Raw genomic sequence first — 22,347 nt, 5'->3', positions numbered from 1 at the left:
CGGCAGCCGAGGCGGGTGGAAGCCGAGCCTTGTGGGGCGACGTGGGGGCCCACCTAGGGCGTGGGGGCTGCGGTGGCGCCAGCAGAGAGGGAGGAGAGGCGGGAGCAAGGCGGTGTCGTGAGGGCTGAAGGGATTCCTTGCACAAAGCCCCAGGCGAGAAAAGGACACGGCATTGAAGACAGTTAAGAGAAATCCAGTGATTGCTTCTTAGGGCCATTTCCTGGGGGTGTTGAGGGGGAGCGGAGAAGAAAAATATTTACTGGCGGTCAGATTCTGAATACTCATTATTGCTGTACATTATGTAATCTTTGGCTGTTATTTACCCAAACAACTAGGTTGTCCCTCCTGGGAGAGGAGGTCTTGCAACCTATTAATGTGTTAGAACACTTCTTTCATTGGCTTGAGTGCCATTTACATTGGCAGGTTCTCTAGGCGAAGGGTGGTAGCATGGAGGATAGAGTAGTCACGAAGAGCTTATCCCAAATATGGACTTGACAGATACTAGTTTGCGATGAATGTGGCCAGGTTCATGTTTTGTAGTTCGTGAATTTATTTGAGGGTCAAGGCTGACAACATTTTTTAAAGATCTTCAGAAAAGTGGGGAATCCTTTAAAAATTTACAGTAGGAGCTAAGTGTAAGTTGGAAAATGACTAGAAAATTAGTTGGTAGATCCCTTCCTCCCCCCAGGATATTGTGGAAGTTAGGGACTGTGCAAATAAGGTGGTGGTCTGAATATGGGGAAAAAAATAAACTTTTTTTTTTTTTTTTTTTTTTTTTGAGACGGAGTTTCGCTGTTGTTGCCCAGGCTGGAGTGCAATGGCGCGATCTCGGCTCACAGCAACCTCCGCCTCCCGGGTTCAAGCCATTCTCCTGCCCCAGCCTCCGGAGTAGCTGGGATTACAGGCATGCGCCACCACGCCCGGCTAATTTTGTGTTTTTAGTAGATACGGGGTTTCTCCATGTTGGTCAGGCTGGTCTTGAACTCCGGACGTCAGGTGATCCGCCCGCCTCGGCCTCCCAAAGTGCTGGGATTACAGGCGTGAGCCACCGTGCCCGGCAGAAAAAAGTCAACTTTTAAGTAGTTTGTTCTGTAAGCAAGTCTGAGAAGCTACTTATGAATTATTTATTAGGTTTAAAAAGTGGACTCTGAACCTCTCGGACAGAGGCAAAATATATTTATAGATATAATTAAATTATCTTATTTAAAAATTTTATAATTCATTGTTTCCCCAATAAAATGTAGAATTAAAATAGGAATTCTATTCAGTATGTGTTATGGAAGGGCAAACGACATAAAAACTTGATTTTGTAGCTCATTGAAAAACAATTTTGAGAGAAGCACTGGAAAATGATTTTAAAAGAAGTGTTATAAATTTCTAAAATGTAAGGTGTTTGAAATATTGCCTTTAGCTTAGGAGATAAGGTCTAATGTAGTGTCAGCAACTCTACAATTTTCCTAAATTTATTTCGGTACTGCATGTCAGAAAAACTTTATAAGATGTGATTTTTTTCTATTAATGATAATTTATATTCCTATATATGAACCTAAATCAAAATTTCATTTTTTCTCAAAAATTTAATTGGGAAAGAGGTGCATCATTAAAGTTGTTTGTTCCCAGATGTTCTCAGTACTGAGACATTTGTCAGTGCTTTAGATAAAAATTTTTATTGATGTTTGGTGTTTTGTTCTTTGTCTTTTCTCCTTTTCCAAGAATAATGCAATCTCAGTCACAAAGAAAATTTCTGGTTCTATTTTAGGTGGAATTCTGTAGTGTTTTGAGTACCAGTTAAATCTTTGCTTTTATGCGTGTGTGTGTGTTGCTTTTATGCGTGTGTGTGTTTGTGTGTGTGTGTGTGTGTGTGAGTGTGTTTCTTCTTATGTAACCAGCCTACTAGAGCTGTCTTAGAGAACTAATGGCTGATTTTGAATGGCCAGTAGGTGTCATTGTAGAATGCAGTAAGTTGAGTATCGAGTAGGAAATTACCAAGTAGCTAAAGAAACACTAGTCCAAATTAGCATATAGTGTGGTTAGATGATCGTTTATACGTTGTAGAAGTTCTCTCTGATGAAACATTTCAGTATTGGAGCTGTTTATAAGGAATTTGAAACAATGATTGTAAAGGAGTTTAATTGTTTGCCCTAAAATAGGCCTTGAAAGTGTGTTTTTTAGCCCGGCCCTTTAACTGTCTTGACATGCAATTCAGATTTAAGTTTGATTATTTGCAATACAGTTTTGGCATCTTGTAGTAGTTTATTAAGTTCTAGAATGATTGAAATTTTCAGCTTGACTGAGTCTTATAGAAAAACCAATGCTACATAGTGAAAAACTGATAAAATATGGGCAGAAGTTTCGAAACTAGTTATCACACCAGTACTTTGTATTGTTCTTTTTTTTCCCCCTTAGAGATCCTTGTTCCGAGTTACTGTTCTTTTAAAGCCAGAACAGAAGATTTTTTTGTCTGTCATCGTCTGTGGCTTATTATCTTTTTTTTGATTTCCAGAATTGCTTCTTTTTACACTTTATTTGGTCAGTAGCCTATGTTCTTTTCTTGGGATGTGGAACTGAACATTTATCACTGACTAAAATGTAGTGGATTCTGGAGGGAGCCAGCACAGAAAGCTCTGAAAGTAGCTTACATCTGTTCCGAGTACAGCTCCTTACCTTCCTAGCCTTCTGTTGAGCCCTTGTCACTTTGTAGCTCTGCTCCTTAAGCCTGTGATAGATACAGTGTTTTGAAAAAGTTTGGACCTAATTTAAGAATTCTTCATGGAGTTGGAAATAGATACCTCAAAACTATTTAGGAGTTTTTAAAAAGGCATACACATATCACTTATATCATCTCCACTTCCCTTCAGAATTTTTCGGATGGGAGGAGTGTGAAGGGGGTAGATGTATTTTGGAAACAAATTCCCTTGATTATTTGGTTCACCACTGGCTTCCACTTCAGAGTGGAAGTGCCTTGGTCTAATTCAAGGCTCTAGCACTTGTGGTATGAAGCAGTAACAGTAGTTTTAGCTTTAGAGAAAAGGCTGCCAAATCTACTAATTTACTAATACTTGTATAGCTCAATAAATTGTCACCATTTCATGTCATAGCTAGGATAGCTTTTTTTTTCTTTTTTTGAGACGGAGTTTCACTTTTGTTGCCCTGGCTGGAGTGCAGTGGCGTGATCTGGGCTCACAGCAACCTCTGCCTCCCGGGTTCAAGCCATTTTCCTGCCCCAGCCTCTGGAGTAGCTGGGATTACAGGCATGTGCCACCACGCCCGGCTAATTTTGCATTTTTTTTAGTAGAGACGGGATTTCTCCAAGTTGGTCAGGCTGGTCTCGAACTCTGGACATCAGGTGATCCGCCTGCCTCGGCTTCCATAAGTGCTGGGATTACAGGCGTGAGCCACTGCACCCAGCCTGTCATAGCTAGGATAGTTTTTCTAGCCGGGAGCTGGAGTTGCCAGAAATGAAAATTGTGCTGAATGTTTTGGTTTGGATTAGTTCTTACTTGGCACTTAGCTGCTTTCCATAAATCAAACTAATTTATTTCATGATTCAGACCTGTGCTAATTTGTATAGACATTTATATCCTATTCTCTTACTGTCCCTGAAAGCTATCTAGTTCTAGAATTAAACTAAAATTGGAAAATAAGAGTTGGAGTAATTCAAGGTCCTTTTCTGATAATGCTATATGATGAATATATGCATTAATCTTTGCATTAACATTCACTCAGTAATATATACTAAAAGTTGGCATTGCAAATATGTTTACCTTGACTTGGGTCCAGTTTAGAAACTTATGGTTCATCTTTGTGAATTCTAGACTTTCTGTTTGGGTATCTGGCTGCCATGGAGACAAATCTGAGAAAAAGCATGAGTAGATTTTAATTTTAGAGAAAAGCGTAAAAATTCAATTATGTAATATATTAAGAGGTGTGACTTTGATTATTTATAGAATTATAGTACTTTCTAGGTTTGAAATATAACTGCCAAAAAAGTGGTCATAAAATATGGTAAGTGGCATCAATTTATTGAATGGCAACGCATGGTTTACAGAATATCTGTTTTGTCTTATTTTGACACATGAAACTTCAAACAGTGTTGGAATCAAATTTATCCATCACCTTTGTCATTTTGAATACTTAACTGTTGATAGTGCTTGATTCTTTTTTTTTTTCTGGTGAGAAGATACTAATATATATACTTAGAATTAGCCAGCCGAACTCAGTTTAGATGATCCCAATTTTGTTGACAACCTCCAAAGCATCATAATCAGGAGCCAGTCAAACATAAGCCTTCTTCTCTTCATCAGGTCCGATCAGGGTCTTGATCTTGGCTCATCAATGTTACGGAGCTTCTTTGTAGCCCATTTGACCTGGTGCTTGTTGGCTTTAACATCCACAATGAACACAAGTATGTTGTTGTCTTCTATCTTCTTCATGGTGAACTCTGGTCAGCAGGAACTTGATGATGGTATAGTGGTCAAGCTTCTTTCTCCTTGTATCCTGCTATCTTACAAGGATATTTGGGCTGCCTGTGGGGCTGCAGTGCCTTGGGCCACCGGGACGTGGGTGACTTGCGGATCTTCTTTTTTTGTGTATGTGTTTGATGCCACTTACCATATTTTATGACTACTTTCAGCCTTTCAGCACTGCTTTCTTGGCCTTCAAAGCCTTTGCTTTGGCTTCTGCTTTAAGAGGGGTAGGAGCTTCCTTTTTCGTCTTCGGCACTATCTTGTGAAAACAGTCTCCCTGATTCTTAATTAATATAGACTTGTTAGCTACTAAGACTTGCCAATTAACCTCCTTAAATTCCTTTCCATATTATATATAAAATGGATGAGAGAGGCAAGTTAGATACTGAGCAGGTACTGAAAGTTATACTTTTTCCATATTCTTTTGTATTGGGGCTTTTTAATCTGTGTATTCGTTCTTTTTTTATTTATTTATTAGTTTATACTTTTTAAATGAAAAAGGGTGTGGGGATGGGAGAGAGTATACTACTGTCCTTTCTACATTATAGGGTGACTGTAAGACTCAAATAGAAAACATAGTGGCTGGGCACAGTGGCTCACGCCTGTAATCCCAGCATCTCTTGAGGCCGAGATGAGCAGATCACTTGAGGTCAGGATTTCGAGACCAGCCTGGCCAACATGGTGAAACCCTGTCTCTACTAAAAATACAAAAGTTAGCTGGGCACGGTGGTGCACACCTGTAGTGCCAGCTACTGGAATGGCTGAGGCAGGAAAATTGCTTGAACCTAGGAAGTGGAGGTTGCAGTGAGCCAAGATTGTGTGCACTCCAGCCTGGGCGATGAAGTGAGACTCTGTCTCCAAAGAAAAAAAAAAAAGAAAAAAAAAAAGAAAAGAAAACATGAAGGGCTTTTATAAAATCTAAAGTTAATTTGAATTTTCAGTATTTCACAGTATCTGCTATTTATGGAAAATACTAGGGGAAATGAATATAAAACTTAAGACTCAAATGTTTCTGTTCCTTAAGGTTCTGAATCTTCTCTCATTTTATGCTTTGTTACTCTGTGATTTTTTTATTTAATTAGCATCCAAATATGATGGTTCTCAATCTGTGTCTCTAATCCAGAGCTTTCCCTTGAACTTTAGTTCCTATTCTATACATGTAATTGCCTGCTAGATGAAGATGAGCTACAGGTCCTTCAACTATAATATGTTTAAAAGTGAATTCATGTTTTCCCTTTTGTCATCTTTCTAACCTGCTGGAGCTGGAACCCTGATGTTATCTATCTTTAACACTTACGCTTCATCTGAGCAATGCTAGGTTCTGTTGACTTTACCTTCTTACTCTTTCTTTGATTCCATTTACTTCTCTCAATTTCTGTAGCTGCTAGAAATATTATGAAGAGTAGTTAGGGCCTAGAGGCAACTATCTAGATTAGAATCCTAGCTCCACTATTTACATCTCAGTGTCCTTATCTTTAGAAATAGAGTTATACAAGCCAACAATTGCAGTCTTGGGCATTTGTTCCAGAGAAACTGAAACTTACATTCATATAAAAACTTGTGTGAATTCTCATAGCATCTTTATTCCTAATAGCCAAAAACTGGAAACCTAAATGTTCTTCAACAGGTTAGTTAAATAGACTATAGTGCATCTATATCATGGACTGCTATGCAGCAATAAAAAGGAATGGACTGTTAATAAAATGTAACAACTTGAATGGGTCTCAAGTGAAAAAAATCTCAAAATTGCATATTCCATGATTCCATTTATATAACATTCTTGAAATACTAAAAATAAAGAGATAGAGAACAGATTAATGGTTGCCATGGTTTAGGTATCAAGGAGAGGGGAGTGGGTGGGAGTACAAGAGTGTCTTGGTGACAGAACAGTTCTGTATCTTGATTGTGATGGTAATTACATGAGTCTACATATGTGATAAAATTGCATAGAGCTATACACACACGTATACATGAGTGCTTGTAAAACTGGTTAGATCTGAGTAAACTTTGTAGACTGTAGCAATGTCAATTTCCTGGTCTTGATATTTTACTGTAGTTATTCAAGGTGTTCCCATTGAGGGAAAATGGGCAAAGGGTACATGAGACCTGTTGGCAGTTTTTTTTGCAACTTCCCGTGAGTCTATAATTTCAAAATTAAAAGTTTTTAAGAAGAATTGTTAGGATTAAATGAGCAGATACACAGAAGATTTTTTTTCCAGAGAATTAAATCGTTTATTGATTACACATGATAATGGATGATACACAAGCTTCATTCCCATCTATAATTTTATCTGGTACCATTATTCAATTTAGATATATTGCATAGGATGTGCCAACAATCACTTTTATAACCAATAATTCCATGATTTTGCTTGGGTAATCCCTTTTAATGGTGAACTTCAGGTCACAACAGTAACTATCAATTCAGCTACACCAAGGTTTCCGAAGACAATGGCTTCTCCACCCAAGCAGGTTGTATATAAATTCCAAATAGAACCTGGCATCACCCTGAAGGAATTCTAACTTCACACTGTTGGGGAAATTTACCAAGATGGCTTCAGAGTAGACTAACTTTACACAGCACATTAAAAAAAAAAAGACATTTATTCAGCGTCACGATCAGTCTATTACATTTAGCAATCAACAGCATGGGTGCAAAAAAAAAATCTACATTAAAACCCTTTGTTGGAATGCTTTACACTTTCCACAGAACAGAAACTAAAATAACCTGTTATACAATTAGTCACAAATACAGTCCTCGAGTTTTTTGCCCATACACATGAGTATTTGTCTAAAACATGTCTTCTTTGTAGCAGCTAGGCCCTGCCACCACTGTGCTTGGCTGAGTTCACAAATCTGTTGTAACCTGTAGCTTCCCTGTCACTTCTCTGGCTCTCCTCTCCTGCTAAGCTTTGTTTCCTAATTAAAATCTTCTGCCACTGCCATAGCTACTGCTACTGCTGGAACCGCCATAGCCACCTTGGTTTCGTGGTTTTGCAAAGTATTGGCCTCCACCGCCATAGGGGCCAGAGCTTCTGCCTCCAAAATTTCCTCCCTTCACGGGTCCAAAATTTGAAGACTGATTGTTGTAATTGCCAAAATCATTGTAGCTTCCACCACCTCCAAAATGGCTTCCATCATTACCAAATCCATTATAGCCATCCCCACTGCCATCATATCCACCACCACCACGGCTGCCACCAAAGCCACCACGACCACTGAAGTTTCTTCCATGACCAAAGTTGTCATTCCCACTGAAACCACCTCCACAACCACCACCAAAGTTTCCAGAACCACTTCGACCTCTTTGGCTAGATGAAGCACTAGTCATCTCTTGCTTTGACAGGGCTTTTCTAACTTCACAGTTGTGGCCATTCACGGTGTGGTATTTCTGAATGACCGTCTTATCCACGGAGTCATGGTCGTCAAAGGTTACAAAGGCAAAGCCCCTTTTCTTGCCACTGCCTCGGTCAGTCATGATTTCAATCACTTCAATTTTTCCATACTGTTCAAAATAATCTCTTAGGTGATGTTCTTCAGTGTCTTCTTTAATGCCACCAACAAATGTCTTTTTCACAGTTAAGTGGGCACCTGGTCTTTGAGAATCTTCTCTCGAGACAGCTCTCTTTGGTTCCACGACTCTTCCATCCACCTTGTGTGGCCTTGCATTCATAGCTGCCTCCACCTCCTTCACAGTGGCATATGTGACAAACCCAAAGCCCGTGGAGCACTTGGTGTTTGGATCTCTCATTACCACACAGTCTGTGAGCATTCCCCCTTGCTCAGAATGGCTCCTCAGGCTCTCATCGGTTGTTTCAAAGCTCAACCCTCCAATGAAGAGCTTCCTCAGCTGTTCGGGCTCTTTAGGAGACTCTGACTTAGACATGACGGCAGGGTGAAGAGAGACTTTAACGATGCTTCTTCGGCAGCGTCCACGGGCAGAAAGGAGAAGATTTTTATTATAGTACTTGATGCATAATAAATGTTAGCTGCTATTAATAGTAATAGCAGCAGCAGCAGCAGTAGTAGTTGTTCAGGCCTCTAACCTCTCAGTAGGCCTCTCACTAGGACCATTTCAACAGTTGCTGTATATATATGTTTATATATATTATATATATAAATCTAATTAATATATTTAATAATTATTATTATTTTTGGAGACAGGGTCTCACTCTGTTGCCCAGGCTGGAGTGCAGTGGTGCGATTATAGCTCACTGCAGCCTCAACCTCCTGAACTCAAATGATCCTCCCATCTCTGCCTCTTGAGTAGCTGGGATTACAGGCACTTGCTACCACTCCTGGCTAATGTTTTTTTTTTTTGTGAGACAGAGTCTCACTCTGTTGCCCAGGCTGGAGTGCAGTGGTGATCTCAGCTCACTGCAAGCTCTGCCTCCCAGGTTCATGCCATACTCCTGCCTCAGCCTCCCAAGTAGCTGGGACTACAGGCGCCCGCCACCACCACACCTGGCTAATTTTTTGTATTTTTATTAAAGACGGGATTTCACCATGTTAGCCAGGATGGCCTCGATCTCCTGACCTTGTGATCTGCCTGCCTCGGCCTCCCAAAGTGCTGGGATTACAGGTGTGAGCCACCGCGCCCGGCCTCATTTTTGTATTTTTAATAGAGACAGGATATGTTGGCCAGGCTGGTCTTGAATTCCTGACCTCAAGTGATCCACCCTTCTCAGCCTCCCAAAGTGCCAGGATTACAGGCTGGAGCCACCATGTCTGGCCAGATTTCTATTATAATATAGTAATTTCCTCCCACCAGTTTTGCCAGTTGATCTTTTATTAAAGATAGTACACCTTTGTATTTGTATTCCATAATATTACAATATGTGCTTTTACTTTATTTTATAATTTTTTGAGACAGGGTCTTGCTTTGTTGCTGACTGGAGTGCAGTTGTGTGATCGTGGTTCACTGCAGCCTCGACCTCCCAGGCTCAAGCAATCCTCCCTCCTCAGCCTCCCAAGTATTTGGGACCACAGGCATGCACCACCATGCCCAGTTGATTTTGTCCTTTTTATAGAGACGAAGTCTTGCTTTGTTGCTCAGCCTGGTCTCAAACTTCTGGGCTCAAGTGATCTGCCTGCCTTGGCCTCCCAAAGTGCTGTGATTACAGGTGTAAGCCACTGCACCTGGCCAGAATGTGTACTGTTTTATGCAAGTCTGTTGGGTAGGCCACAGAGAGATCAGTTTATTTTCCGTTTTCTTTAAGAATGAAAAACAGTCTAAAAAATGACAGTCAGTAAAAGAATTTATGAAAAGATTTTTCTGAATTAAATTTTAAATTTAAAAATTTAAAAATTTTCTTATTCAATAAAAAAAAAAAAACAAAAAAACTACAAGTATGAAAGACTTCAAGTGGCAGCCAGGAAGAACTGGTTCAAAGTATTTATGAAGTATAAATAGAAAAGTCTGTATAATATGCAGGAAAATCAGCCTTAACTGATTATGATTGTTGTGCTACAGCAGTGTTTTTTTAAAACTTGAAGGAGGTTAATCTGTAGAAGAGTCAACTATTTTATTTTATTTTATTTTTCAGATGGAGTTTCGCTCTCCCAGGCTGGAGTGCAATGCTGCAGTCTCTGCTTACTGCAACCTCCACCTCCCAGGTTCAAGTGATTCTTCCGCCTCAGCCTCCCAAGTAGCTGGGGTTAAAGGCATGTGCCACCATGCTTGGCTAATTATTTGTATTTAGTAGAGACAGGGTTTCACTATGTTAGGCTGGTTTCGAACTCCTGACCTCAGGTGATCCACCCGCCTTGGCCTCCCAAAGTGCTGGGATTACGGGCATGAGCCACCACCACACCCAGCCAACTTTTTTTTTTTTTTTAATTTGAACAAGTTTTAAACAGCTAGTTGAACATCTTCCATTAAAATGTTCCTTTTTTTTTTTGATAAACTATTTATTTTCTTAACCCATTATTTTCATGTAATTTGGCTTTTCCAGTTACAGTTTTGTAAGCCACATTGCCTTTTTAGAACATAACTACCAACTGTTGGCAAAAAATTATAGTACTGTAGTATGAAATTTGTTAGTGTACTAAAGTACTCTAAACATCCATCCATCTGAAGTATATGTTGTACTCTGCAAGAGTAGAATCTCTTTTTTCAGTCTTGCTTCCTACTCTACCCCTCCCATTTCAGTAGAAATATCTTATACTTTATGAACATTAAGTTGAGGCATAGCTGAGATGGCTGTTGGTGTTTTAGAATACAAATTTGTTGCTGGAGTCTCTTTTTTGCTTTATCAGTTAGGAATTGTGTTTGGCTGCCGGAAACAGAGATAAGAAATAACCATTGCTTAAAGTAGTTAATTTGGTAAAAAAAATTCAGACGTAGGAGATCTAGGGCCTATATGGCAACTCTGTGGAGTTGTCAAGGGCACAGGCTGCTTCTGTCTTCTTCTTTCGCCATCTTTAACATGTGTCTTCTACTTTGAAGATTACCTAATGGTTGCTGGACCTCCAGCCATCACATTTATGTTCTAGGCAGAAGAAAGGAGGAAGAAAGGCATAGACAAAAGGGCTATATCTCTCATCTTTTAAAAAAACCTCTCTAGAATTTCCTACACAACACTTCTTCTGATCTCATTGACTGAAACATAGTCATTTGGCTATACTTAGCTACAGGTAAGGTTCAGAAATGGCTTTTAGCTGGTCATACAAACTAGATTAGTGAGAGTGGAGTAAGGATCTATATTGGATGGAAACTAGTAATCTTTGACATACATGCTCCTTATCTTCTATACTGTATCTGCTGCTGACTGCCTAGTAGTGCTGTTAAGCTCTTCATTCAATAGACATGAATTAAGTGCTAACTATGTACTAGGTCCTGTTAAGAACCGGAAATGCAAATGCAAGTGAGGCATACTCCCTGCCCCAGAAAAGTTGTGGTTTAGTAAGAAGAACCCCCCCCCCCTTTTTTTTTTAGACAGAGTTTTGCTGTTGTTGCCTAGGCTGGAGTGCAGTGGCGCAATCTCGGCTCACTGCAACCTCCGCCTCCCGGGTTCAAGTGATTCTCCGCCTCAGCCTCCCAAGTAGCTGGGATTACAGGCATGTGCCACTACGCTGGCTAATTTTTGTATTTTTAGTAGAGATGGGGTTTCACCATGTTGGCCAGGCTGGTCTTCAACTTTTGACCTCAGGTGATCCACCCGCCTCGGCCTCCCAAAGTGCCAGGATTACAGGCATGAGCCACTGCACCCAGCCAATAAGAGGGCTCTTCAACCTGCACACAGGTCTTTGAGAACAGAAGATGTTGAGTACTATGGGCTGTTGTGACTATGATTCTGCCCACCCCATCAATTTATGAGGCTTAAGAGGGAGAAGGGGAGAGGACTTCTTTGAAAGGGGAGTATTAATGGAAAGAAACTATTCCCTGCCCCGTAAGGAGGTCCTGAAAGAGTCACTCTCTGTCATTAAGAAGAGAGATTTACATTTGCTCTTTGGTTGGGTATCTGCCTAGCCACCAATCTCACTTATATGCCCCTGTTCTACTGAAGAAGACATGGTAATGGAATGCCTGATACCAGGGCCAGGCATTCCCATCTATAACTTGGATTCCTGTTCTGAGAGGTATAAGAGATGGATTCTGCATATATCCTTAGGTCATTCTGAACAAGTCAGGAACTATATTCATCAGGGTTTTCCAGAGAAACAGAACCAATAAGATTGTGTGTGATTTATTATAAAGTTTATTATAGGAATTGGCTTACACAATTTAGGAGGCTGACAAGTCCCGAGATCTGCAGGGTAGTTGGCAAGCTGGAGACTCAGGAGACCTGACTGTATAGTTCCAGTCAGACACAGTCCAAAGTCCTGAGAACCAGAGATAACATAGTAGCAGTCACTCAGGCTTGAGACTCTGAAGAGCTAATGTTTCAGTTTGAGTTTGAAGGCTGGAGAAAGCCAATGTCCTTAGGCAGGAGGAACTGACTCTCTACTTGGGGGAGGCTTAGCCTTTTTGTCTGTTCAGGCTTTCCACTGATTAAATGACATCCACCACATTAGGAAAGGCAATCTGCTTTACTCAGTCTATAGATTTAAATGTTAATCTCATATGGAAACACCCAGAAAAATGTTTAGCTAAATATCTGGAGATGAGATTGGAAACATTTTTATCCAGGGTAGAATGGAAGCTCTCTGACCAGAGAAAAGTGTCATGACATAGTGATAAGAAACAAATGTAATTTGATATGAAAATTTCTGTGATTTCTTTTTTTTTCTTGAGATGGGGTCTGGCCCTGTTTCCCAGGCTGGAGTGCAATGGTGCAATCTTGGATTACTGCAACCTCCACCTCCCAGGTTCAAGTGATTCTCATGCGTCACCTTCCTGGGTAGCTGGGACTACAGGCATGCGCCACGATGCCTGGCTAATTTTGTATTTTTAGTAGAGACGGGGTTTCACCATGTTGGCCAGACTGGTCTCCTGACCTCAAGCGATCCACCCGCCTTGGCTTCCCAAAGTGCTGGGATTACAGGCGTGAGCCGCTGTGCCCGGCCTAATACCTGTGATTTCTATTGGTGACCAAATCACAAAAATATTATGGTTGGTTGTTTTATTGTTTTGCCTATACTCACAATCTAATGACATTATAAATGTTAGTTAGAGATTGGTAAAAAGTGATACAATTTTCTTCTTATCAAAGTTTATGAGTTTTATTATAGATCCCTGGGGGTCTGTGGACGTTATGTTGAGAACTTCTGTGTGAAGAGGAAGGAGAGGGCTTTGAATTGATGCAGGGTTGTATGCTATGGAAAAGATTCATAGAGGAGGCAACTGTTGGTCTGAGTGTTGGAAGAAGGGGAGGGTAGTTAGGATAGAGGGTAGTTGAAAGGCATTCCAGAGAGGAATGTAGCATAAGAAAATGTGTGAGGTGTGAGACAGCCTGGCATATTGTGAAATTGTAGATCAACATTGGTGAGGGGAAGTCTGTGTTGAGCCAGGGTATAATTTCTATTCTTGCTGACAAGACCATTTTGTTCACGTGCCTGTTGAGCAAATACTGGTTACAAAGGCCATTTAGCCAAACCAATAGATCCATATCTTTGGTCTCTTCAGGTATAGTGAACAACAAGATACTGTTTGAAGTTTTGCCTACTGGGAGTTCCCTTTCTCCTGTCCTGTAGGGCTACTTCTCTGTAAGGTCAATGCCAGCATACTGTATGCAACCATGTGTAAACCAGGCCTAAGTTTTTTTTTTTTTCCTTCTTTCCTTTGATCTTAGGGAACTCTACAAGGCCATAGATTAAGGAAGAGTTGATTAGTAGAAGTAAGTGCCATGGGTGTCTCAGCCATTTGTTCTTCTAGCTTATTTGTGCCTTTGGAGCCTGCTCTAACCTCATTACAACCATTGTAGTCAGGATTACTTGGTTATGTAGTGGTAACAACCAACCTTCAAATAAAGGCTTAAAATTTGAAAAACAGAGATTTGTTTCCTCTCATGTAAAATCTGGTGCAAGCTGGGTGATTCCAGGCAGCTGTTCTTCATTTGATGGGTCAGCATTGCATATCTATATTTATCTCTGCTTCTATTATCATAGTGACGAGAAGAACAGGCTGGAGAATTGCATACTGGCACATAAATGTTTCTACAGAAATGATTTCTGCTCTTTGGTCAAAGAAAGTCATAAGGTCACATTTGACTTAAAGAGGATAGACAAATATAGTCCTCCCTTGTTCCCTTGAAAGTTCATATCTGACACACTATCACTTCCATTTCATGATGGAATGCTGCCAGCACATATAGCTTTATGGCTTGGAGGATCGGAACACTCACTTCTTGAAAGTATGTCAGGTCACATGGTCAGTCTCTGCTGGGGCTCAAAAGCCAAGCAAGGAGCTATTTCTCAAAAGAAGAGCAATCATCTGCAGAGAGGGCATAGCTCTCTTCAGAAGCAGTAGTTCTCATGCAGGGGCACACTTGACAATGTTTAGAGACATTTTGTTGGTCACAATTCAGGGCATTGCTATTGGCATGTAATAGGAGGAGGGCAGGGATGCTGCTAAACATCCTACCATGTAAAAGACAGCCTTTCACAATGTCAAGGGTGACCAAAATGCCAATAGTGCCAAGGTTAAGAAATCCTGCTTTAGATGGACTTATGTGCCTGGTGGTCTGTGTTGTGATTCTTCTAGCAGGGCCTACTGGTAGCTTTATACAGCTACTTTATCATCTACCACAGACGCTTTGAATACCACCGAATTTGCTGGATCTTAAGGCCCAAATGGCAGAGCATCTTTTTTTTTTTTTTTTTTTTTGAGATGGAGTTTCACTCTTGTTACCCAGGCTGGAGTGCAATGGCACGATCTTTGCTCACCGCAACCTCCGCCTCCCGGGTTCAAGCAATTCTCCTGCCTCAGCCTCTGGAGTAGCTGGGATTATAGGCATGTACCACCACGCCTGGCTAATTTTGTATTTTTAGTAGAGATGGGGTTTCTCCATGTTGGTCAGGCTGGTCTCGAACTCCCAACCTCAGGTGATCCGTCTGCCTCAGCCTCGCAAAGTGCTAGGATTACAGGCGTAAGCCACTGCGCCCGGCTGGCAGAGCATCTTATACTGCTACCTTGACCTCTTGCCTTCTCATGTCCTAGGCCCCATTTAAAACTGGCAGCTATTAATGAATTATTCAGGAAATGGGCAGAGCATCACACTAAATATGGTTTATGTTATTTCTAGAATTTAAAGAGTTCCACTGTGCACAGTGCTTCATTTTATTTTATTTTATTTTATTTTATTTATTTATTTATTTTTTTTGAGACGGAGTCTCGCACTCTCGCCCAGGTTGGAGTGCAGTGGCGCCATCTCGGCTCATTGCAAGCTCCACCTCCCAGGTTCACGCCATTCTCCTGCCTCAGCCTCCTGAGTAGCTGGGACTACAGGCTACAGGTGCCTGCCACCACCCCAGCTAATTTTTTGTATTTTTAGTAGAGACGGGGTTTCACCGTGTTAGCCAGGATGGTCTCGATCTCCTGACCTTGTGATCCACCCGCCTCGGCCTCCCAAAGTGCTGGGATTACAGGTGTGAGCCACCATGCCCGGCTATTTTTATTTTAGAGATAGGGTCTTTCTATGTTGCCCAAGCTGGTCTTGAACTACTGGCCTCAAATGATCCTCCCACATCAGCCACCCGAGTAGCTAGGATTACAGGCATAAACCACTGCTCCCAGCATTGTGCTTCTTTCTAAGTGGTGGTGGCAGGCTGAGCTATGATAACTTGTCCTTCATTTTTATTTTTATGTTTTTATTTTTAGAGACAGGGTTTCACTCTGTCACCCATGCTGGGGTGCAGTGGCATGATTGTAGCTCAGTGTAACCTCAAACTCTGGGCTCAAGTGATCCTCTCACCTCAGTCCCTGGAGTAGCTGGAACTATAGGTGCTCACTACCATGGCCAGTTAATTTTTGTATTTTTTATTGAGACAGGGTTTTGCCATGTTGCCCAGGCTGGTCTCAAACTCCTGGGCTCAAATGATTTGCCTTCCTCGGCCTCCCAAAGTGCTGGGATTACAGGTGTGAGCCCCTACGCCTAGCCTAGAATTTTAGTGTTTGTTTTTTTTTTTTTCGAGATGGAATTTCGCTCTTGTTGCCCAGGCTGTAGTGCAATGGTGCGATCTCGGCTCACCGTGAGTTTTAGTTTTACAAGATGAAAAGAGTATGGTGATGGTTGGACAACATTATGAATGTATTTAATACTACTGAAATGTACATTAAAAATGGTTAAGATGGTAAATTTTTTTTACCACAATAAAAAAAATTGGGGAAAAAACACAAAAGAAAAAAAGATGCCAATATTTCAAATATTTTTGCCTTTAGGAAGAACTTATTATGAACTGTGTCAGTTAACTAAGTAAGGAATACTTTTAGAGGTTAAAAATGCCACGAAATCCAGACACTGCATTTCTTGACTCAACTCTTTGAATACCAACCGCTTTAAACATTTATTTATTCAGTATTTGAAAGGTTTATTCTAAAATTCAACATAGGCCAGGTACAGTGGCTCATGCCTGTAATCCCAGCACTTTGGGAGGCCAAGTCAGGAGGATTGCTTGATGCCCAGAGTTTAAGACCAGCCTGGGCAACACAGCAAGAACTCATCTCTGAAAATTAAAATTTAAAAAATTCGACATGTTTTCTTGGAATTTATTTTTTGACTTTAATTTTGTGCCTACATACCTAAATAGGTTATATATCCAATATGTTTTTAGGTTCTTTGGTGTTGGATACTACTTTTTATGGGGGAAATTTTTTTTTTTACTTGAAATACAAGGAATGGATCCTTTCCTCCCTCCACCCCTATGTCACTAAATGGGAGTAAATTGTACTTAAGATATGCCCAAGCTTTAGCACCCAGAATGTAGTCTTTAAAATATTATTTCCTACTAAAAGGGGTGCCTTGGAGAAATGTCTGGTTCTAGGCCTAAGGCAGGATTTGTAGAAGGTAAGTCTGGAACTTCTTGTCCTAGCAGGAAGCTAGGAGGTTATCTTCATTTACTAGGTTTATGTCAAAAGGGCTTAGGAGCTTTGTAGAGGGTCCCTCAAGACCATTCCCACATTTCATGATTTCCAAGATTGACTCTCAGGACTCAGTCATTTTATTCACAGTTATAGTTTATTACAATGAGATGATATAAGGCAAAATCAGCAAAGCGAAAGGCATATGGAATGAAGTCTGGAAGAAACCAAGCTCAAGCTTGCAAGAATCCTCTCCCAGTAGAATTGCAAAAGATGCCATTAATTCTCCAGTAATGAGTTGTGTGCACAGCCTCAGATTAGCCCCTAATGAGATTTTAAGGGCTTCTCAGATTATTCCTGAGCATGCATATAGCACTGGGTACACATCCCTTTGCATGAATATGACCTTCTGGATTCCCAGGAAGTTGTTGGAGCTTTTCAGAGTCTTTTATGGACATCTCATTTCCCAGCTTTTCTTTTCTGGTTTTTTGTTTGTTTGTTTTTGAGGTTAAGGTTTGTTTGTTTGTTTTTGAGATGGAGTCTCCCTCTGTCATCCAGGATCGAGTACAATGGTGCAATCTCAGCTCACTGCAACCTCTGCCTCCTGGGTTCAAACGATTCTCCTACTTCAGCCTCCCAAGTAGCTGGGATTACAGGTGCTCGCCACCATGCCCGGCGAATTTTTTGTATTTTTAGTAGAGACAGGGTTTCACCATGTTAGCCAGGATGGTCTTGATCTCCTAACCTCGTGATCCACCCGCCTCAGCCTCCCAAAGTGCTGGGATTACAGGTGTGAGCCACCACGCCCGGCTTGGGCAGTTCTTTTTCTGATCTTCCCTGAGATTACTCGTGTCATTTGATTGGGACTGTTATTTAAGATGGCTTCACTCACACATTTGTTGGGTAGTGCTGGCTGTTGGCCGGCCTATGTCTATTCATTAGGCTAACTTTGGCTTCTTCACATGGCTGCTAGATTTTAAAAGTAGAAAGAAGGGCAAGCTCCAGTATGCAAGCACTTTTCAAACCTTTGCATTACGTGGGATAGTTTCGCATTCCTATAAATGTTTTTGAGCTCTGCTCTGGGATGCAGTTACATTTATTTGAAAATAGTTCCAGATTTTGATTTTACAGATCACCTGAGTTCAGGAGTTCGAGACCAGCCTGGCCAATACGGTGAAACCCCGCTTCTACTAAAAATACAAAAATTAGCTGGGCGTGGTGGTGGGCACCTATAATCCCAGCTACTTGAGAGGCCGAGGCTGGAGAATCACTTGAACCCAGGAGGCGGAGGTTGCAGTGACTGGAGATTGCGCCATTGTGCTCCAGCCTGGTTGATAAGAGCGAAATTCCATCTCAAAAAAAAAAATTTTTAAGATTTAATAGATAGTACTGGATCTGTGTTCACTGTAGGGCTAGTAAGTCCCCATTACTTAGGAAGAACTCTTATGTGTACTTGACCCCATCCTCAATGGAATTGGTGAGAAGCGGCACTATTTCTGGCCCTGTGTAAGTTCTGGACACTGCTACCTCTAATCTTTCTGGTGCTTCTTTTCCTGGCTTCTGGTAGTTTCCTCACACACACAGTGTGCTGATCAGTTTTCGTTTGACTACTAGAGAGGGATCCTTTGCAGATCTCCAGAGTTCGTTCTCAGTACAGCTCTCCACATTACCCTGTCCTCTAACACTTTGGTCTACCTGTACTCTTAGCTCTGCCTCCTTAACTCAGAGAGTCTACCAGGTTTCACTTGCCTTTCTCTTCCTTACCCTGCAGCCTGGAAAGTCTTGAGGAAGGAAGTTGAGGCAACCTCATTGTTCTTTACTGTCTGTGCCCAGTGTAATGAAAACTGTGTTTCATGTACTTTCTTTCTTTTTTCTTTTTCTTTTGAGACAGAGTCTCACTCTGTTGCCTAGGCTGCAGTGCAGTGGCACAGTCACGGCTCACTGCAGCCTCAACCTCCCAGGTTCAAGTGATCTTCCCACCTCAGCCTCCTGAGTAGCTGGGACTACAGGTGTGTGCCACTATGCCCGGCTAATTTTTAAAATTTTTTTTGCAGAGACGAGGTCTCACGATGTTGGCCAAGGTGGTCTCAAACTCTTGGGCTCAAGCAGTCCTCCTGCCTTGGCCTCCCAGAGTGCTGGGATAACAAGTGTGAGCCACTGTGACCTGCCTTTGTTTCATATTTTCTTCCGTGTTTTTTTCTTCCCCCCACTCCTGTTGCCCAGGCTGGAGTGCAGTGGCATGATCTCGGCTCACTGCAGCCTCGCCTCCTGGGCTCAAGTGATTCTCCTGCCTCTGCCTCCTGAATAGCTGGCACTACAGGTGCGTACCACTGCACTGGGCTAGTTTTTGTATTTTTAATGGGGATGGGGTTTCACTGTGTCGCACAAGTTAGTCTCGAACTCCTGAGTTCAAGTGGTCCACCCGCCTTGCCCTCCAAAAGTGCTAGGATTACAGGCATGAGCCACCACATCGGGCCCTCTTCCATGTCTTAAATTCAGGCAAGAAGGTAAATTCACTTTCTGTCACTCCATCTTGTTGAGAAATGGAAGGCCCTTCTCTCCTCACACTTTTCTCCTTCCTTAGTATTAGGCTCATGATTGAGGATTGGGGTGTTCTCTATGGTCTTGGTACAATCTCAGTTTTGGGCTGGTTTTTGTGCCAGGACCTTACAGTTTTCCTGCCCCCACCCCACACAATGACAGATTAGGCAATACATATGCTTAACACCAAGGTAGTGATTAATTGAGGGAGAACTGACATCTTTATGAGTCTTCCCAACTCATGAACATGGTATATCCTCCGCTTTATTTACACCATCTTTATTTTCTCTCGAAAATGTTTTCTTGTTTTCATTTTAGAGGTCTTATACATCTTTTGTTAGATTTATTTCTAGTCTTATTTTTTAATGCTGTTGTAAGATGCATTTTTAAAAATTTGTGGCTGGTTTATAGAAACACAATTGATTTTTTGTATATTAACCTTATATTCAGAAACTTAGATAAATTCACTTATTTTAATAATCTATAGAGTCTTTTGGGTTTTCTTGGTGTGTAATTATATCATCTGTGAGTAATAGCATTTCTTCCTTTCCAGTCCTTATTCTTTTTGTTTTTCTTGCTTTACTGTACTAGCTAGGCCTTCCAGTACAATGTTGAATAGAAGTGGTGATAATGATCATCTCTGTCTTGTTTTCAACCTCAGAGGGTAAAGTTTTCAATATTTTACCATTGACTGTGATACTTGCTATAGGCTTTTTACGGATATTCTTTATGAATTTTTCAATAGGTTATATCATAACAATATTGAATGTGTCATGCTTTTCCTGTACGTATTTGGATGATCACATGAATTTTCTCCTGAACTGCCGTTATATGCCTGGAGTAAATTCCTTTTTATATATGGTATTCTTTATATATAGTACTAGATTTAATTTGCTAATTCATTGATATTTTTGCCTCTGTGTTCATAAGAGAAATTAGTGTGTGATTTTCCTTCCTTGTAATGTCTGTGTTAATTTTTGTTATAGCTATACTGGGTTTTTTTGTTTGTTTGTTTGTTTGTTTTGAGACGGAGTCTTGCTCTGTCTCCCCAGGCCAGAGTGCAGTGGTGCGATCTCAGCTCACTGCAACCTCCGCCTCCTGGGTTCAAGCGATTCTCCTGCCTCAGCCTCCCAAACAGCGGGGATTACAGGCACCCACCACCACACCTGGCTAATTTTTACATTTTTAGTAGAGACGGGGTTTCACCATGTTTGGCCAGGCTGGTCTCGAACTCCTGACCTTAAGTGATCTGCCTGCCTCAGCCTCCCAAAGTACTGGGATTATAGACATGAGCCACTGCGTCTGGCTATTATAATGGTTCTTAAAAATAGGAAGTCTTTATTCCTTTTTTTTTTTTTCTTTTTTTGAGACAGGGTCTTGCTGTGTCACCCAGGCTGGAGTGCAGTGGCGTGATCTCGGCCCACTGTAACCTCTGCCTACCGGGTTCAAGAGATTCTCCCTCCTCAGCATATTTATTATTTTCTGTTCTCTGGAAGACTTTTATAAGCTTGGTGTGGTTTCTCCCGTAATTGAAAGAATTCACTAGTGAAACCATCTTTACTTGAGATTTTCTTTAAGGAAAGATTTTTAATAATACATTCCATTTCTTTATTTGCTTTGGAGCTATTTGGATATTCTGTTTCTTTCAGCATTAGTAATTTAATTTATATTTTTTAAGAAATGTGTCCGTTTTATACTGACATGGTTTTTTTTTGTTTGTTTTGGGGGGAATTTTTTTTTTTTTGGGACAGGGTCTCACTCTGTTGCCCAGGCTAGAGTGTTGTGGCACAGTTATGGCTCACTACAGCCTTAAACTTGTGGGCTCAAGCAATCCTCCCACCTCACAGGCTCTTGAGTAGCTGGGACCACAGGTGTGCGTCACCACACCCAGCTTATTTTTTTTATTTTTTGTAGAGATTTCTTCTTTGATCTATAGATAATTTAGGAATGTAGTTTTAGGCCAGGTGCAGTGGCTCACGCCTGTAATCCCAGCACTTTGGCAGGCTGAGGCAGGAGGATTGCCTGAGCCCAGGAGTTCAAGACCTGCCTGGGCAATATGGTGAGACACTATCTCTATTTAATTTTAAATTTAAAAAATAAAAAAGAAATGTAATTTTAATTTTCCAGGTAGTTGGTGTTTTTCTAGGTTTTTCTTTATTATTTTTGTTATTGTTGTTAATGATTTGTAGCTTATTTTTGTTGTGGTTAGAAACCATACTTTGCATGCCATCATCTTTTTTGAAGTATGTTGAAACTTCTCTTGTGGCTGAGTATGCAGGGAGTCTTTGAAAAGAATTCAAATTTTTGCCAGGTGCAGTGGCTTACGCCTGTAATCTCAGCACTTTGGAAGGCCAAGACGGGTGGATCACGAGGTCAGAGGATCGAGACCACCCTGGCCAACATGGTGAAACCCCGTCTCTACTAAAAATTCAAAAAAAAAAAAACCGGGGTGGTGGCACGCGCCTGTATTCCCAGCTACTCGGGGAGCTGAGGCAGGAGAATCTTTTGAACCCCGGGAGGCGGAGGTTGCAGTGAGCCAAGATCACGCCAGTGCACTCCAGCCTGGGCGATAGAGCGAGACTCCATCTCAAAAAAAAGAAAAGAAAAAAGAAAAGAATTCAAATTGTGTAGTTGCTAGTTACAGTGTTCTGTATTAGTCATTTTGGTTGTTTGTTAATTGCACCATTCAGATCTTACTGATTTTTGGTTGCTTTTTCTGTCAATTTGCTGAGAGAGATGTGGGTCTCCAACTATTATTATGGCTTTATCTTTTTCTCCTTTTAATTCTGCAAATTTTTGCTTTATGTTTTTGTTTTCTTTTTTTTTTTTTTAAGACAGAGTCTTACTCAGTTGCCAAGGTGGGAGTGCAGTGGTATGATC

At 41.1% G+C, this 22,347-nt stretch overlaps 2 protein-coding genes across 17 annotated transcripts in view; one reads left to right on the top strand and one right to left on the bottom strand.

The window, feature by feature from the left end:
- HYCC2 (hyccin PI4KA lipid kinase complex subunit 2) overlaps positions 1–22,347 on the top strand; it is a 98,133-nt gene that overhangs the window by 292 nt on the left and 75,494 nt on the right. For 4 of the 16 annotated variants that reach the window (XM_055108943.1, XM_055108941.1, XM_055108945.2 and 1 more), the window contains exon 2: positions 10,013–10,130. The exons of 9 other annotated variants lie outside the window; for them this stretch is intronic. The gene's annotated coding sequence lies outside the window, so the exon portion shown is untranslated. Of the gene's footprint in view, positions 1–19; positions 182–10,012; positions 10,131–14,004; positions 21,527–22,347 lie in introns of those variants that run through there. 3 more of the 16 variants (XM_034954788.3, XM_055108942.2, XM_063595517.1) reach the window with 3 other exon arrangements.
- On the bottom strand, positions 7,307–8,423 carry LOC106635036 (heterogeneous nuclear ribonucleoprotein A1-like). The gene has a single exon (XM_034954791.3). The coding sequence runs from the start codon at positions 8,350–8,352 to the stop codon at positions 7,390–7,392; it is 963 nt and encodes a 320-aa protein (XP_034810682.1). The 5' UTR covers positions 8,353–8,423; the 3' UTR covers positions 7,307–7,389.

This window comes from Pan paniscus, chromosome 13 (genome assembly GCF_029289425.2).
Source record: "Pan paniscus chromosome 13, NHGRI_mPanPan1-v2.0_pri, whole genome shotgun sequence".
Taxonomy (NCBI): Eukaryota; Metazoa; Chordata; class Mammalia; order Primates; family Hominidae; genus Pan; species Pan paniscus.
This window is presented reverse-complemented; position numbering and strand designations above follow the sequence as displayed.

What these genes read in the sequence shown, in the direction of transcription:
- LOC106635036 (XM_034954791.3), bottom strand. Translation starts at nt 8,352, where the DNA reads ATGTCTAAGTCAGAGTCTCCTAAAGAGCCCGAACAGCTGAGGAAGCTC.